We start from the raw sequence: 18017 nt of genomic DNA, 5'->3' as shown, positions 1-18017 counted from the left end.
GATTTCGGAGGAGGATGTTGTAAACGGATTATGATTGTGAAGTCGTCTGCATAGCTGAATACTTTTATGCCTCGCTGGGTTAGCTTCGTGCCTAGTGTAGCTATATAGACGTTGAAGAGTAGTGGGGATAGTGGGGATCCCTGTGGAACGCCTGATGGGTTTCTCCATGTTTTAGAGAGATTGTTATTGAAGCGGACTTGATAGGTGCGGGTCGTAAGGAAACCTCGGAACCAGTCCAGCACTTCGCCTCCGATACCGATTGAATCTAAACATTGTAGTAGTTTTTTGTGATCTACCAAGTCGAAGGCTGAGCTCATGTCGAATTGCATCACTAAGGCTTTGTGGCCCTTACTAAATAAGTTACGTAGGTAATCTAAGATTGCTGCTATTACCGTCTCAGTACTGAACATAGGTCTGAAGCCTGACTGGGTTTCATGTAGCAGTGAGAACCGATCTAGGTAGTCCATCAGTTGGATTTGTACCAAGCCTTCCATTATTTTTACGAAAAATGGGATGGATGCTACTGGTCTATAGTTGATTGCTGAAGTTAGGGGTAGTTTATGATTTTTTGGGATTGGGGTGATTATAATGTGACCGTTTTTTGATAGGAATTTTCCCTTTTTGAAATTGTTGGACATATGAATCCATAGTGTTATTTTAAAGGGGGGGGGGGCAGGGGGACCGCCCCAGACGCCGGCACCTCTCTGCCTCTCCACGCCACTCTCGCGCCCCCCACTTTCCCCCACCCCGGTCCCTCTTTCAATTTTCGCCAACACGAGCAACTTCTCGGACCTGCTGCTCACACCAGCCGGGCTCCCCTCTGAAATCACTTCCAGGCCACAGGGCCAGGAAATGATGTCATAGGGAAAGCCAATGCTAGCGCGAGCAGCAGGCCAGAGAAGCTGCCCACGCTGGCAAAGATTTAATGAGGTACGGGGGGGGAGGGGAGGGTGCAAATGCAGTGTGGGGGTCGGGAAAGGAGCAAGGGGAGGAGAGGAGGGCATGGGGGGGCGCCACCATCCCAGGTGCCTCCTACCCTTGCTACGCCTCTGGGCTCACAGCTAAAGTTAAGCATGTAAATACAGACTTGCGCTAGTATTCTAAAATGGCAATTACACATGCAGTTAGGACAAGAGTGGGCAACTCCGGTCTTCGAGGGCCGGAATCTAGTCGGGTTTTAAGGATTTCTCCAATTAATATGTATTGAAAGCAGTGCATGCAAGTAGATCTCATGCATATTCATTGGGGAAGTTCTGAAAACCCAACTGGATTCCGGCCTTCGAGGACCGGAGTTGCCCACCCCCGGGTGAGGGCCATATCCTGTATATGGTATCTAAAAAATCGTAGAAAAGGATGATGCTTAGTACGATTCTATAAAATGCCTACAAAGTTTTGCACAGTTTATGGAATCATGCTTAGGGTCCGTATGTGTGACTTACATTTAAGCACACTCATTTAGGCCTGTGAAAATTAGGCCTAAATACCTGCCCCTAAGTTATGTACTGATTGGGTGAATTCTATAACAGTGCACCTAACTTTTAGGAGCACCCATGAGCCACACAAGCTCCTTCCCTGGCCACACCCATTTTGAGATCCAAGCATTAGTACAAGGGTCGACAACCTTTTTATAACAAAGAGCCAACTGTTTGACTCAAGATTTACAAAGAGCCGCAAGGTGTAGCTTCTCTCCCCTCCAACTCCTCGCAGGTTTCTGCACCTCTCATCCCCTCCCCTGCTCTCAAATCCATAGCGAAGGTTCTCTTCCCTCTTCAAACCCCGATACTTTGATCTCCCTCCCAACCCCACGATCTCCCTCCCCAGGCCTACTGAGGTACCTGGTGGTCCAGTGGGGGTCTTTGTGGTAGGAGCGTGGCCCTCTCACTCCTGCCTCTTTATGACTGCCTTCCAAAATGGCCGCCATGACCTTTCATGGCAGCTCACGGTACTACAGGAAATGCTGCGAGCAGCTGTGAGAGGTCGTGGCAGCTATTTCAGAAGGTAGCTGTGAGGAGGCAGGAGCAAGAGGGCCACACTCCTGCCACAAAGACTCCTGCTGGACCACCAGGTACTTCGATAGGCCCGGGGTGGGGGGAGGATCATGGGGTTGGGAGGAAGATCAAAATGTCAGAGCCTGGAGAGGGGAGAGAACCTTGGCTATGGGTTGGGGGAGGGGCAGGGAGGAAAGGAGGGAGGGATGAGAGGTGCAGAGACCGGCAAGGGGTTTGAGGGGAAAGAAGCTACACCTTGCGGCTCTTTGTAAAGTTTCAAGTTTTATTCCGGTTTGATATACCGCTTAAAATTTATACTAAGCGTTTTACATAAAAACATAATCATAATTTAAAACAAGGAGACTAACAAGGACCGTTAAGATAACGAGGGGGGACAAACACAGGATACAAGAGGAAAATAGCCAGGATTACATCATTACAAAAAAAAAAAAAAAATTGAAAGAGAGAAGGAAAAAAGGAAGGGGAGTGCGAATAAGCTGAAATCAGGATCCACATGTAAGAATAGCCGCAAGTTTCAGACCTCTGCCCTGGTATTTACATGCACCACCTTATAGAATTTGCTTAGAAATTTGTGTATGCAAATTCTAATTAGTGCCAATTATTTATTAATTGCCACTTATCGCTGCTGATTAGCTTGTTAAACAATTAAGTTGCGTGCGCAAATCGGCACTATGTATGGATTTGTATGTGGAACTTTGGTCACACTATACAGACTTAGACCCTTATTATTATTATTATTATTTTATTTCTTATATACCGCCAAAGCTGTAGTAGTTCGAGGCGGTTTACAATAAAGAAGGGCTGGACAATCAGCGAATAGTTACAAACAGTGAATACAGATACGCGAATAGTTACTATCAGTGAATACAGATACAACAAAGAATCATCGAATATGGTTTACAACAGAGAAGGGCAGATCAATCAGCAAGATGGGTCAGACTTATAAACGGCGCCCTAGAACGCAATAGAAACTTTACTTGCATACCGCAAATACCTATAACACGTTTAAAGCGATTCACAAAAGGAATAAAAACAATTTACAGGGATAACAATGGTTATATATAAGAAAGCGACGCATATTTTGTAAATAAATGTTTTATGGGTTTTATAAAAATGTTTTATTAAAACTAGTTACACTGCTTGTTCTTACGACGGGTCCAAGCGGTTTACAAATATCTAATATATAGAAAAGAACTCCATTTTAAAATAGAACAGACCTATATAAGGTTAAGTTTTAGTTTAGTTTTTATATACATTCAACCCCCACATGCAAATTCAGAATTGTATTAATTTTATATCACAGGATTCTCACTGAAAAGCCCATTTTCTAAAACATTTAGGCCCCTTTTACTAAGGTGCGCTAGCATTTTTAGCGCACGCTAAATCCGCGCTACGCTTCTAGAACTAACGCCAGCTCAATGCTGGCATTAAAATCTAGCGCGCGCTATTCCGCGCGTTTATGCCCTAATGCACTTTTGTAAAAGGAGCCCTTAAAATTACTCTCTGAGATAACTGAAGGTGGCAAACTTCTCCGTGATTTTGTAGCACTAATCTCGGACACCTAGCGACGCCTAACTAAAATCTGCATGCGACCCAAATTGTTTAAATTAGCTTAAACAGCGTGGTAATTGACCACACCACTGAAATAAATTACAAACGTTTACAACCCCCCCCCCCTTTTTTTTTTTTTTTTTTTACAAAACTGTAGCGCGTTTTTCAGTGCCGGCCGCAGCGGTAACAGCTCTGATGCTCATAGGAATTCTATGAGCACTGGAGCTGTTACCGCCACGACCAGCGCTAAAAAAATCACGCTACGGTTTTGTAAAATTGTGTGTGTGGTGGGGAGAGGGTGATACAAATAACACTGCACAACAAAGTTTTTGCTTCCTGAACACTGCTGGGTGTTTCTTATAGAATTTTGGGTGCTGATCATGAATATTACATCAAAAATTACCCATCACGTACCATTTCAGAGAAATCTTCAATTTTGTCGTGATTTTTTCTTATATTTGGATGCAAACAATTTTTTCTCCCATAAGTGTCTTATCAACAACGGTTTGTGCCGCCTGGGTATGTCCATGCATAAAATCTAGCCAGGTTGGAAGCTGTTTTATGGAAGATGACATCCTGGGCATGTCTGGGCAGGTCTGAACGAGCTTGCGCTGTCTCACCATGCTATAATGGTGGCTTCCATACACCGATCCTGCTCATTTGGTTAATATAGATAGTCCGTGTGTGTATATAGTATCAGTATAGTAAAGTATAGTAGTATAGTAGCTGTAGCAATATAACAGTAAGTAAGCTTGATGCTATAGACGTTTTGGTGTCGGGCAATATGTCTCGTCGGTGTCGTAACAGCCGCGACACATTCTGCTATATCTGTGGGGAATATACACTTACGCCTCAGAGACGTTCGATGACTGCCCTTGTAAAGAAAGCCTATCATCTGTATTTTGGCTGCAAAATAGGTGATCAAGACAAGCAATGGGCGCCTCACATTTGCTGTGCGACATGTGCTGTTAGTCTGAGAGCCTGGCTCAGAGGTACTCGAAAGACGATGCCATTTGCTGTTCCGATGATATGGCGAGAACAGAAAGACCATGTGACGGACTGTTATTTCTGTTTGACTAATGTGTCTGGTTTCTCTGCCAAAAACAAGAAGTCAATTGAATATCCTAATCTGCCTTCAGCAATGAGACCCATGCCACATGATGACAGTCTTCCAGTTCCGAAACCACCAGAGGATTGGACCTTAGACGAACCAGATGAAGAAACTGCAGTGCAGGGTTCTAACAGTGACATTGACCCGGATTTTGAACCATCCTCATCAGGCGATCCACATCTGATAACACAGTCCGAATTGAACGATTTGGTCAGAGATTTGGGTCTGTCAAAAGCAAAAGCTGAGCTGCTAGGTTCGAGACTGCAGGAATGGTGTTTGCTATCACCAGGTACGAAAATTTCTGTGTTTCGAGACCGGCATCATGATATAACCAAATTTTTTGCACAAGTCGACAGTCTCTGTTTCTGTTGTGACATTGAAGGATTGTTCTCGGTCTTTGGTTGTGATCACAACCCGGAAGAGTGGCGTCTTTTCATTGATTCGTCAATGTTAAGCCTGAAAGCTGTTCTGTTGCACAATGGCAACGTTTATCCTTCAGTACCTGTTGGCTATGCAGCACATATGAAAGAAACATATGAGAATATGGAAATGTTACTAAAGTATGTCCAGTATACCAGGTATAACTGGAATATCTGTGGAGACCTCAAAGTCGTTGCTCTGTTACTAGGACTGCAGCTTGGCTATACAAAGTACTGCTGTTTCATCTGCGAATGGGACAGCCGAGACAGAGAGTCGCACTATTCTAGAAAGAACTGGCCACTCCGTAAAAAGTTAGTTCCAGGACAGAAAAATGTAGCACATGAATCGCTTGTTGACCCGACAAAGATATTTTTGCCTCCTCTTCACATTAAACTGGGACTCATGAAGAATTTTGTGAAAGCAATGAACAAGGAAGGGGAAGGTTTTCGTTATTTAAGACAGATGTTCCCAAGAATAACTGATGCCAAGATCAAAGAGGGTATTTTTGTTGGCCCCCAGATCAGACATGTTATGAGTGACAAGCGATTTGAAGATCTGTTAGTTGGGCCGGAAAAAATTGGCTGGAAAGCCTTGAAAGACGTTGTTGACAATTTTCTGGGCAATTACAGAGCCCCAAACTACATTCAGCTGGTAGACAAACTTCTCAAAGCATACAAGAGAATGAAGTGCAATATGTCACTCAAGATTCATTTCCTCCATTCACACTTGGACTTCTTCCCCGCAAATCTCGGTGCTGTGAGTGACGAGCACGGTGAAAGGTTTCATCAAGACATAGCTACGATGGAGAAACGATACCAGGGCAATTGGAATCCGTCAATGCTTGCCGACTATTGTTGGATGCTACAACGTGATGCACCAGACACTGAATATAAAAGAAACTCGGGAGCAAAACACTTTTAATTCTGTTTCATTTAGTCGCTTGTGCGAAACGTAAACTTGACTATATATTTTATTGTCAGTAAACATAAAAATGTCTATTTCTCATAGTTCTTACGTGATGCAGTAAAACCAAAACCATATTTGAGCATACCAAGTTGGTACCTGTCATAATCACCAAAAACTTTTCAGGAATCAAGACTTAACCAAAAAATTGTTGTGCAGTGTAATTAAACAATTAAGTTGTGTGCCTAAATCTGTGCAGTGCCTAGCAAAGCCTAAGTCAAAGTGCTCTCTGACGCGTAACGAAACCTGCCTGAAAAGTAGGCATGGTTAGGGGTGGAGAATAGGTGAAAACCTGGCCTAATATACCGGCACCTACTTCTACAGCACCTAGCGATGCCCGTCCAACTAAGTGCCAGAAAGCCTGGGATAGGCACGTGCGATGCCCGTCCAACTAAGTGCCAGAAAGCCTGGCACGTGAGATCTCTTAGAGAGAGGAAGAGGTAATAGTTACTGTGAATGGGCAGACTGGATGGGCCATTTGGCCTTTATCTGCCATCATGTTTCTATATTTATATAACCATAAAGTTCTATGACATCACAATGCAGGTGTAAAGAGGCTTAGCCTATAGGAAGAGGAGATGTAAACGTTAAGAACCTTAGCCAATAGGGAGAGGAGGAGATGGTGGATGCTACAGATGGACAGACTGGATGGGCCATTTGGCCTTTATCTGCCGTCATGTTTTTATGTTTCTATTCTATAAATGATGCCTAACGGTGGATTGACAACTGCGCAGAGCGGTGCCTACTATGTAGGCGCACTTAGGCACCGTTTATAGAATCTAACCCTTAGCGCGCATCATCCCGGCTCTTAACTTAAGGTGATCTGTAGAAAATTACCCCCAATCTGTTTAATCCTGTTTCTGCTAAGATGTAGGATATAAGGCAACATGTATTTGAGAAGAAAACATACAGATGTGTTGATATTATGGTTCATGTGAGCAGGAAATACACACACCGGTGTTGTGCTTTGTGAACAGCTGTGTCCGCTCACTGCTCATCCTCTCTTTTATGTGATTTAAGATTTTGCTTTTCTATTGAACTCGTCTACTAATTTGTAAGCTGTGGCAATGGGTTCTAATATATTTGAGCGACAGTGAAGAAAGTGTCTGTGTCTTCCTGAGCTTTAAGGGTATTTTGTAAGAAATAACCTCCCCTTCCCCCACCACCACCATTTTGCTTCTCTTTGGCTGGAAGAAGATCAGAAAATGCGGGCTACAGCTGATTTTGCACGTTGATATTTTACAGACTCGGGGAAGAAGCCGTGGGAGCGGAGCAATTCTGTTGAAAAGCCTGCGCCGTCCATGCTTTCTAGGTGGGCAAATCCATTTCTGTAAAGCATAAGATTGTAAAGGCAGGATGTATGCAAACAGCGCTGACCCCTAGTGCTGTCTCATTCCATTGCCATAGAACCCCACCAGTGCCAAAGAGTCCCGAAGTTAAAAGCCCCATTCGGTCTCAACTACTCAGTGGCATAGTAAGGGGGGGGGTCCAGTCCGCCCCGGGCGCCGGCACCCATCCTCCTCTCCACCCTCCCCCCCCCAGCCACGTGTGTCCCTTCCCTCGTACCTCTTTAATTTTCCCAGCATGAGCAGTACACTTCTCCCTCCGGATTCGCGGGGGATAGGGGCAGAGCCGGACCTCGAATGGCGAAAAACCGTGAATATCCGGCGCTGACCCACCCCCGCCTTCCTGGCCTTACCTGATGGTCTAGCAGGCTTTCGGGGCAGGAGCGATCTTCCTATATGCTCCTGCCCCGTGCAGATCGCCATTAGGAAATGACTGCTGTGAGTTCCCGTAGTCTCTCGAGACTACGACGGGAACTCCCTACAGCTATTTCCTAATGGCGATCTGCACGGGGCAGGAGCGTAGGAAGATCGCTCCTGCCCCGAAAGCCCGCTAGACCATCAGGTAAGGCCGGGATGCCAGGGGGAAGACTTAACGATGGTTTTTTTTTTTTCTTTTTTCCCCCTCCCCAAAAAATCGCAAATATGCGAAATTGCGATTACTGAAACCGCGAATGGGGAGGGGGAAGTGTATCACAAACTTGCTGCCCACATCGGTGTTGGCTCTCTCTGATGTCACTTCAGGGTCCCTCACCCAGGAAGTGATGTCTGACGGAGAGCCGACACGATGCAGGCAGAAAGTTTGTGATGCTGCTCACACCTGGGAAATTAAAGAGGGAAGGGGGGTGGGGAAGGGGTGTGTGCTCACCCGGCAGTGAGGGGTGGAGAAGAGTGCGGGGGAGGGGCGCCACGCCACTGCAAGCACCCTTTAGGTACTCTGTGGCTGCCTCAGCTTGTCTAGTGGCGAATCGTTTTAGTGTTTGCTCATAGCTCAACAGCTCATCGCACTGTTCTGGTCATTGATGGGATAATTCTATAAAGTAGGGGGCTAAGATTTAGGCGCATAAAGTTTGGAATATGAGCATATACATTCATGTGCGTTCAAATACCCACATATATGCCAAAAATGCACCTAAGCGCCATTCTGAAAGTGCATAATTTGCAGGTGTGCATACACATGGACAGAGACTGAGTGATGCACACACTTAGGCCCTGATCCTATAAGAGACACCTATACCGGTGCGCGTAGCTGATTGAGGCGCCTGTCACAATTATTTTAAAAGCTTAATTGGCGCTGATAGCAAGCAATTAGCACCTCATAACTGGCTCAAGTTAAAATTAATTGGGTGGGATGCGCCTACTACTTTCGGATAAGTGCCTAGTACAAGGCGCCTACCAGAAAGTGGTCGTGGTTGGAGGCGGATCGTGCGCAGATCATGGGCGTGTTTTGCGTGTAGGCACCTAACGTAGACTTAGCTGCTGGTATTTAGACCAAGAGAACCCTGGCTCAAATAGGGAGTGCCTAAGTCTAGTGCAAGCATGATTCTATAAACAGCGCCTAACTTAAGACTGACATGCAGTAAGAGCTGCATTCCTCAGTGCCTATGTTTTAGGCGCCGTTTACAGAATTGGGGCCTTAGTGCATAGCTTAGAGAATACTATGGGGTTGATATTCAGTCTGTGGCAATAAACGGTTAGTAAGACTAAACTAAACTAAACCTTAAGTTTAGACCTAGCCATGGGCTGAACTAAAAAAAAAACCCAGTATTCAATGTCAAGGCACACACAACTCCCAACACTGAAGATATGGGTATGACTTGTCAGCCCAGTATTTATTTATTTATATTTAGTATTTATATACCAGTTATAGTCTAAGTGGTTTTATATTTAGGTACTCAAGCATTTTTCCCTGTCTGTCCCGGTGGGCTCACACTCTACCTAATGTACCTGGGGCGATGGGAGATTGAGTAACTTGCCCAGGGTTACAAGGAGCAGCGTGAGATTGGAACCCACATCCTCAGGGCACTGAGCCTGTACCTCTAACCACTGGACCACACGCTCCCCCATAGTTAAAAGGGCCAATATTCAGGCAGTCGCTCAGATAACTCAGCACATAAAGTTAGGACAGCTGTTTTGCGGTCCTGGCTTTATGCAGTTTCTTAGCCAATTAGGCCCGGATTCTCACCAGGGCGCTGAATGTTAGGCGGTGGTAGGTGTTCTACTGCCACCTAACTTAATCGTTTTAATTGGTGCTAAACGACTTGGTAATTGACCCAATTAAAAAGTAATTACCAAAAAAAGGCACTGCTACTCAGCCTCTGGAACTGGGTAAAAATTTTGATTTTCTACACTTTTTACTGCGCTATTTTAAAATTAGCAAATATGAATTCGAAAAAGACAGTCCCCCCCCTTTTACTAAGACCTGGTAGAGGTTTCAACCGCGGCCCAGGGGAACTAAATTCTCTGACGCTGCTCCAATGCTAATAGAATTCCTATGAGCGTCGGAGCATTAAGCGCCCTGGGCCGCATTAGAAACCTCTACCGCGGCTTAGTAAAAGAGGGTCAGTGTTAGAAAACAAAATAACAATAGCACAGTAGGAATGAAAACAGTAACAGAACCTTAGAGGTGCAACTATTAATATACGTATAATAATAATAATATTAAAAACATCCATAAGACAATTCCCTACAAAAAACAAAAAAATTCCTAAGCTGAACATTGTCACCCATTTAAACTTAAATAACACTCTTCCCTTACCCCCGCCAACATCTCTAAATGTATCCAGACTCTGCACAAAGTTATAAATACACAGGAAATGTAAAATCGGGTAAAATTCTAAGTTGATAAGTGTCAAGATCAGGAATTAAATATGACGGTGACAGAAGACATAGATACAGGAATCCCAGAAGCACTGCAGATGGCCATTCTAGAGGCAGGCAAGTCTCCAAGTGGCTGTTTCCTGTTACTGCAGCCCTACTTGGAAATGTCTTGTGAAATCAACAGATAGACCAGTGTCACTTTAAGATTTTAATGGCTGTGGTTTTAAAGAAATTCAGGACCTACCCACTAAGAAATGTGCTCGGTTTACCTTCACAGTTAGTATAGGAATGAAACTCAATGGAAATGCACAAGCCATAGTCACAATCACTTGACTCTCATTTTGTAGTATCAGTTCCCTTCGGTGAGATAGGCTCACCGCAGACGATAACCCTGAGGGGTATCTTCTATGCCCATGAACATTAATGGAAACCAAACCCTGATCTTGGGTTTGTGTAAACTACAAAGTTGTAGATATTCAGTGGGAAATAACTAGATAACAAGTCTCCTACCCAATTTTATTTTATTTTTTTTAATAAATGTATTTATATACCTCCTATCTGGTTGTCTAAGTGGTTTACAATCAGGTACTCAAGCGTTTTCCCTGTCTGTCCTGGCAGGCTCACAATCTGGTGCAATGAAGGACTTTCCCAGGATCACAAGGAGCAGCATGGGATTGGAACCCACAACTTCAGGGTGTTGAGGCTGTCGCTCTAGGCCAGCTGTGCCACTAATATACAACTGCATATCAGCTGTGTGTGCTGCGGCACTCTCTGATTAGTGCCAGAGCATTCTGGAGGCGGAGTCAGGGTGGAACCAGAACTTACTAGGTTAGCAGAGATTTTCGGTCTAGGATGTTCTGACTTTATCCATGTAGTTATCTGGATACTGGTCTGAATATCGGCTGGCACCTGGATAACTTACAGCGGCCGCCCAGCACCCGATCATTTAATGCTAGAGCCTGGATTACGCCACACATTGAATATCCAGGTCATATTTAGCCAATAGAGGTTAGTGCCTTTAAAGTCACTGACTGCCACAGGCTAAATTTGTGGGGGAGGGGGGCTGGAGGGGAATCTTCGGTGCTCAAGATATCACTATCGTGCTAATTTGAGAAAATGTCCCTGTTTCTAGTGCAATAGCTGAGAGCAGTGATGTTACATCTCTTTGTTATAGTGCAAATGGTTACTATCAAAGATTCTTTAAGCAAAATGCTAAACAGAAAGCGTGTGAGAGTGTGGCACAGTGGTTAAAGCTACAGCCTCAGCACCCTGAGGTTGTAGGTTCAAACCAACGCTGTGACCCTGGGCAAGTCATTTAATGCACCCCTCCCCCCAACTGCCCAAGGTACATTAGATAGATTGTGAGCCCACTGGGACAGACAGGGAAAAATGCTTGAGTACCTGAATAAATTCATGTAAATCGTTCAGAGCTCTCCTGGGAGAACGGCATAGAAAATTGAATAAATAAATATTGTGAAAAGTTTCAGCCTCTGATAACCAGAGCTTGTATTGTGACATCATAATGCCTCATTCCACCAATGCCTAAGAGCCAACCTCATCAGTGATGTCACAATGGCTTGATTGTCCTATATTTGGCTCACTTTTGCTACATTTTGATTTCTAGAGTGGTACAGTGGTTAAAGCTACAGCCTCACCACCCTGCGGTTTTGAGTTCAAACCCACGCTGCTCCTTGTGACCCTGGGCAAGTCACCTAATCCCCCCATTTCCACAGGTACATTAGACAGGGTTCAGTGTTAGGAGTCACTGCCCAGGAAAAGGTTCTTGGTGTCATCATTGAGAATACTTTGAAACCCTCAGCAAAATGTAGGGCGGCGGCGGCTAAGAAAGCAAATAGAATGTTATGAAATTATTGGGGAAAGGAATGGAAAACAAAGGTGAAAATGTTATAATGCTCTTGTACCACTCTCTGGTATGGCTGCGCCTCAAATACTGTGTGCAATTATGGTTGCCATAGCTCAAAAAAGATATAGCAGAATTAGAAAAGATACAGAGAAGGGCAGCAAAAATGATAAAAGGGATGGGATGACTTTCCTATGAGGAAAACTAAAGTGTCTAGGGCTCTACAGCTTGGAGAAGACGGCTCAGGGGTGATATGATAGAGGTCTATAAAACACTGAGTGGAGTAGAAAGGGTGGAGGTGAATCGCTTCTTTACTCTCAAAAAATGCTAGGACTAGGGGGCACGCAATGAAACTACTAAGTCGTAGATTTAAAACAAGTCAGAGAAAATATTTCTTCACACAATTTATAATTAAACTCTGGAATTCGTTGCCGGAGAATGTGGTGAAATCAGCTCAGCAGGGTTTAGAAATGGTTTGCATAATTTCCTAAAAGGGAAGTCCATAGGCCATTATTGAGATGGCTCGGGGGAAATCCACTGCTTTGGGATCTAGCTAGGTACTTAGGTACAGGGCTTGATGGGCCTTCAGTCTGTCCCAGTAGGGCTAGTCTTATGTACTTAGCTGGGTAATTGGTGGCTGGACAGTAGCAATATGGAACCTACTGTCTGGATAAATAATGGCATAAAGTTAGGACAAAAAATTTTGCTCTTCTAACTTTATCTGAATACCTTTGCCACTGTGTCGTTGGCACTATCTGGATAGTGGTAGTACACTTACTGCCTCTTTTACAAAGCTGCGCTAGCGGCTGCCGCACGGCAACAGCCCCGAAGCTCTTAAAATCTCTATGGGCTTTGGGGCTGCTAGCGCGGCTTTGTAATGATTTTTAGCCACACTGTCTGGATTGTGCCCCTGAAAATCCATGGCTTGCCCTGATCAGAAGCACTTATCCAGAGAATATAGAGTCCATATATTATCTCCTTTATTTCTAGAAAGTTCTGCATCCAAATTTTCAAGTGCTTACTGTAGACCTTGTTGGTTTTACCCTTTGTTGTTTGTTTAGTAATAAGATTAGTGCCAGCTGCATGCCGATAATACCAATAATAGCCCTAAAGTGGCATTAATTGTCACTAATTAATTTGTAGTTATGCGCGCAACTGTCCATAGATGCAATTTTATAAACTTAGCATATTTATGCTATAGTGTGCAACTATGAAGGGATGTGTCCGTGGGTGGGTCAGGGGCGTGTCTTGCAGTTGCATACATAAGTTATTATAGAATACTATCACTTACAGCAAAGGCGCAAGACAAATATCCCTTTTAGACCAAGTTCTAGCAAAACCAGAGCTTCACGTATAACAGACAGCGAAAGGAAGGCGGGCTGTTCTGAGCACATATATAAAGAGGAAACGTAACCATAGTAACGAAAATGCATTCACGTGACTTATATTCAAAGCACAAAGAGGCAAGGAAACCATACTGATAACGTGGTGACGTGATCACGTGTTGACGTGCTGAACGTGCGCGTGCCCTTCGCCATGCGCCATTTTAAGGCGCACTGAATTGTCGTTGCGCTGAGTTATCCTTGCGCTCAATTGTTTTGCGCGCTGTTCTCGTTGCTCTCAATTGTCTTGCGCGCTGTTATCTTTGTGCTGACTTGTCTTGGCGGTTCTGTCGGCGCGCTGTTGTCTTGCGCGCATTTGACCTGTCACCCACTTACACACACCAATATGAACTTTTTGTGCCAGCATTTGCACCAGACTTTGACACGTCGTGTCATCGCCCACGCATGATAACTTGCGCTGTATTCTGTAATGGTAATTTTTTTTTTTTTTTTGCATTTTGCATGCGATTGCCATTTTAGAATTGGTGCTTAGCCCCCATAATTTTTTTGCATCTCATTTATGGAACCCTTTCTTGAATCGCACACATAAGGTTGACCCTTAGTCCTCCACAGAAATGGAAGTCGGACAAGAACAAAAACATTGTGGAGAGGATGATGTTCTAGATGCAGGCTTTTATTTAAAAATGCAATCCAGTAAGCCACATGAAGAACTATCTAGGACCCAGAATATTTGGGACTATGGACCCAACACGGTCCGTGTTTCGACAAAATTGTCTTCTTCAGGGGTCCCTAGAGGTCCTGATACATAAACTCGTGGGTCAGAGGCTAAAAACAATCATAGGCGAAACTCTGCGCAGATGAGAAATGTGCCACAGAGTTGCAGAAAGTTCACTGTAGGATTTTCTAACCCTTGCTGTAGAATCTATCCCAGAGTTTCTGCTGATGCCTGAAGTGTGGTTTTTTTTTGGGGGGGGCGGAGGGGGAAGGGAGGGAGCTGTGCTTCTGACTATTCACAAATATATTTCATAAACCCATTTTTAAAAAGTGTCACATGCAGCTTGACCACAGACCTTTACTGCTCTAGCTGAGAGTTAACAAGCAGGCCTAAAGCAGCTTCGCCTAGGGCAGGAATAGGCAATTCTGGTTCCCGAGAGCCAGAGCCAGGTCAGGATTTCAGGATATCCACAATAAATATGCATGAGATAGATTTGCATCTCAAGGAGGCAGTGCGTGCAAATCCATCTCATACATATTCATTGTGGATATCCTGAAAACCTGACCTGGCTCTGGCTCTTGAGGACTGGAATTGCCTACCCCTGGCCTAGGGAACCTGAAACAATGCAGGTTTTGATTCTGTAAAACTCAGAACATGTTCTTCTGGGAGTCTAAGGATAACCCTGTGTCTATATACACTTCTTCCTCACCTTTAGGATGAAACCAGTAAGCAGCAGCAATGATGTGTCTTCAGATGTGCTAGACTGTGACCGGATGAAACAAGTGAGTGCATGTTTCTGTGACTTGGTGAAATGGCAAATAACCTCAAGAAGGGGAGGGAAGGCCAAATGATACCCAACCATGGTGCCTCTTGGCCCTTCCATTACTTAATTGACAAAACATTAAGAGGGTGATATTCAGCGCTATTTAGCTGGCCGGGAACAGTTCCCGGCCATCTAAATAGTACATAGCCGGCTATCTGCCGACATTCAACAGGGGGATATCCAGCTACCCCACACTAAATATTCCAGTCTCTAGACTGGCCTGTGACCATCTAAGTTGCACAACATAATTGGTTACTGCCATTATTCATCAGGTTGCCAGCTAAGTTCAGTGGCCAAAGGATGGTATATCGTTCGCTGTGGAGACTTAGCCGGCTAGCCGCTGAATATTGGAATAGCCTGCTATATCCCAGCTGGTCAAAACAGACCAGAAATTCAATGATGGTGGATGGATACATTGAGTGCTAGTGCTGACATTGAATCTCTATTATCATTGTGGATCATGGGTGATCGTTGGTGATCTCCCACGGTCTGAACATGAGCCTGTAAAACTCAATAAGTGCTGAGAAATATAATTATTATACAAACATCTTATATATGTATAATAATTAGAAAAAAAACCTGAAATTCAAGGAGATGACAGCCTGATTTTATAGCTCCCAAGAATCTCATCAAGAATCCTTTTTTCTTCGAATAAATGATATCAAATGCTACCTAATAATGTAATCTTTTACTAAGGTGCGGTAGCCATTTTAGCGCACGCTAAAATGGACACGTTAGCACGCATTAGTGTTTAGCATGCACTAAAATGGCTACCACATCTTAGTAAAAGGACCCTCTCCCAATTTTTATATCATCCCCGATGGATCTCCCACATGTTGACAAAGTCAGAAGCCTGAGATAAGTACTTCTCAGTCAGCTTCGAAACGATTGAAGCATGAAAAAAACAGTTTCCTGTCAATTTGGAGACATTTAAAGACAGTGAGATCTCCCTGCAATCCATAATGAATGAAATAATCACCCTCAAGGGGTTTCTGCAAGACAATCAGTCCACTGTAAAAGAATTGAAGGAAGAACTTAGCGAAATAAAAAATCAGGTAGCACAAATGCAAGCTCGCACAGATTCCCTGGATTTCAAATGTGCCACACATTCTGAATAACAAAACCAAAGAAATCCTGAATCTTCACAGAGATCTGGAAGATATAAACAATCACTCCAATAGAAATAATATTAACATTTTAGGAATGGCAGAAGGTATGGAAGGAGCAGATTCCAATAAGTTTTTTGAGAACTAACTATTCAAGCTGTTTGAAAATATATTTTATCAAGCCACTTGAAATAGAAAGAATACATCGTGTCCAATCCATGTGCTTACAATCACAGAAATTTCTGCGATCTTTAATCATTAAACTTCTCCCCTATTAGCAAATTGTTTTTCATTCTTCAGAAAGTCAAACTTAAAGCTTCACTTTTCTTTGAAGGTCTGAATATAATGATTGTCCCAGATTTAAACAAAACTACGGTACAAAAAAGGAAATTTGAAACCATTTAAAATCGCTTGGGGCCCAGTTCGGCCTCCTTTACCCCGCCAGCATGGGTATTACAGTTCACAACAGCACATGCATTTTTGATAAGAACATAAAAATAGCCTTACTAGGTCAGACCAATGGTCCATCAAGCCCAGTAGCCCGTTCTCTCAGTGGCCAATCCAGGTCACTAGTACCTGGCCAAAATCCAAGGTGCAGCAATATTTAATGCTACCAATACAGGACAAGCAATGGCTTCCCCATGTCTTTCTCAATAACAGACTATGGTCTTTTCCTCCAGGAACTTGTCCAAACCTTTCTTAAAAACAGCTGCCAGAAATGTTTGGATAAGCTTTAACTGATACCACATAATAAAAGCGCATGGTCAAGATGAGGCAATGCCTCAAGGAGGAGTTAGTTGGATGGGAACAGCTAAACGAAGTATAACAGCAGTGCGCAAAACTATAAGGTGCTATTTTTAAGGGTGACAAACCTTTATGTTAGAAAAGTACATAAAGATAAAAGGAAAAGACCACTTTGGTTCTCAAATGTAGTAGCTGGGCCACTGCTTGCCCTGAATCGGTTGCATGGAATGTTGGGGGGGTTTTGCCAAGTACTAGTGACCTGGATTGGCCACCTGAGGATGGGCTACTGGGCTAGATGTACCTTTGGTCTGACCCAGTAAGGCTATTCTTATGTTCTTATCAAAAAAGCATGCGTTGTTCTGAACTCGGGCTCGGTGCTTGGACAACATCTTTATAAACGATCTGGACATTGGTACGACAAGTGAGGTGATTAAATTTGTGGACGATAGAAAATTATTCAGAGTAGTGAAGACACAGGGGGATTGCGAGGATCTGCAATGTGACATAATCAAGCTCGAGAAATGGGCAGCGACATGGCAAATGAGGTTCAACGTGGATAAGTGTAAAGTGATGCATGTCGGTAACAAAAATCTCATGCACGAATACAGGATTTCCAGGGCGGTACTTGGAGAGACCTCCCAGGAAAGAGACTTGGGAGTTCTGATCGACAAGTCGATGAAGCCATCTGCACAATGTGCGGCAGCGGCAAAAAGGGCGAACAGAATGCTAGGAATGATAAAGAAGGGGATCACGAACAGATTGTAGAAGGTTATCATGCCACTGTACCCGGCCATGGTGCGCCCTCACCTGGAGTACTGCATCCAGCACTGGTCACCGTACAAGAAGAAGGACATTGTACTACTTGAAAGGGTCCAGAGAAGAGCGACTAAAATGGTTAAGGGGCTGGAGGAGTTGCCGTACAGCGAGAGATTAGAGAAACTGGGCTTCTCCCTTGAAAAGAGGAGACTGAGAGGTTCATGATTGAAATATTCAAGATACTGAAGGGAATAGACTTAGTAGAAAAAACAGGTTGTTCACCCTCTCCAAGGTAGGGAGAACAAGAGGGCACTCTCTAAAGTTGAAAGGGGATAGATTCCGTACAAACGTAAGGAAGTTCTTCTGGAACTTTCTTCCGGAGTCTGTTATAGGGGAAAACACCCTCCAGGGAATCAAGACAAAGTTGGACAAGTTCCTGCTAAACTGGAATG

General features: G+C 43.9%; 1 protein-coding gene across 4 annotated transcripts in view; it reads left to right on the top strand.

Annotated features, from left to right (window-relative positions):
- Positions 1–18017, top strand: part of EVL (Enah/Vasp-like) — a 257967-nt gene that overhangs the window by 235673 nt on the left and 4277 nt on the right. For all 4 annotated transcript variants that reach the window (XM_033952987.1, XM_033952986.1, XM_033952984.1 and 1 more), the window contains exons 10-11: positions 7300–7366; positions 14852–14918. In XM_033952987.1, coding sequence (XP_033808878.1) covers positions 7300–7366; positions 14852–14918 — 134 coding nt within the window. The remainder of the gene's footprint in view (positions 1–7299; positions 7367–14851; positions 14919–18017) is intronic.

Source organism: Geotrypetes seraphini, chromosome 7 (assembly GCF_902459505.1).
Source record: "Geotrypetes seraphini chromosome 7, aGeoSer1.1, whole genome shotgun sequence".
In the NCBI taxonomy this organism is placed as follows: Eukaryota; Metazoa; Chordata; class Amphibia; order Gymnophiona; family Dermophiidae; genus Geotrypetes; species Geotrypetes seraphini.
The sequence above is the reverse complement of the archived record's forward strand: the minus strand, read 5'-3'. Positions and strand labels throughout refer to the sequence as shown.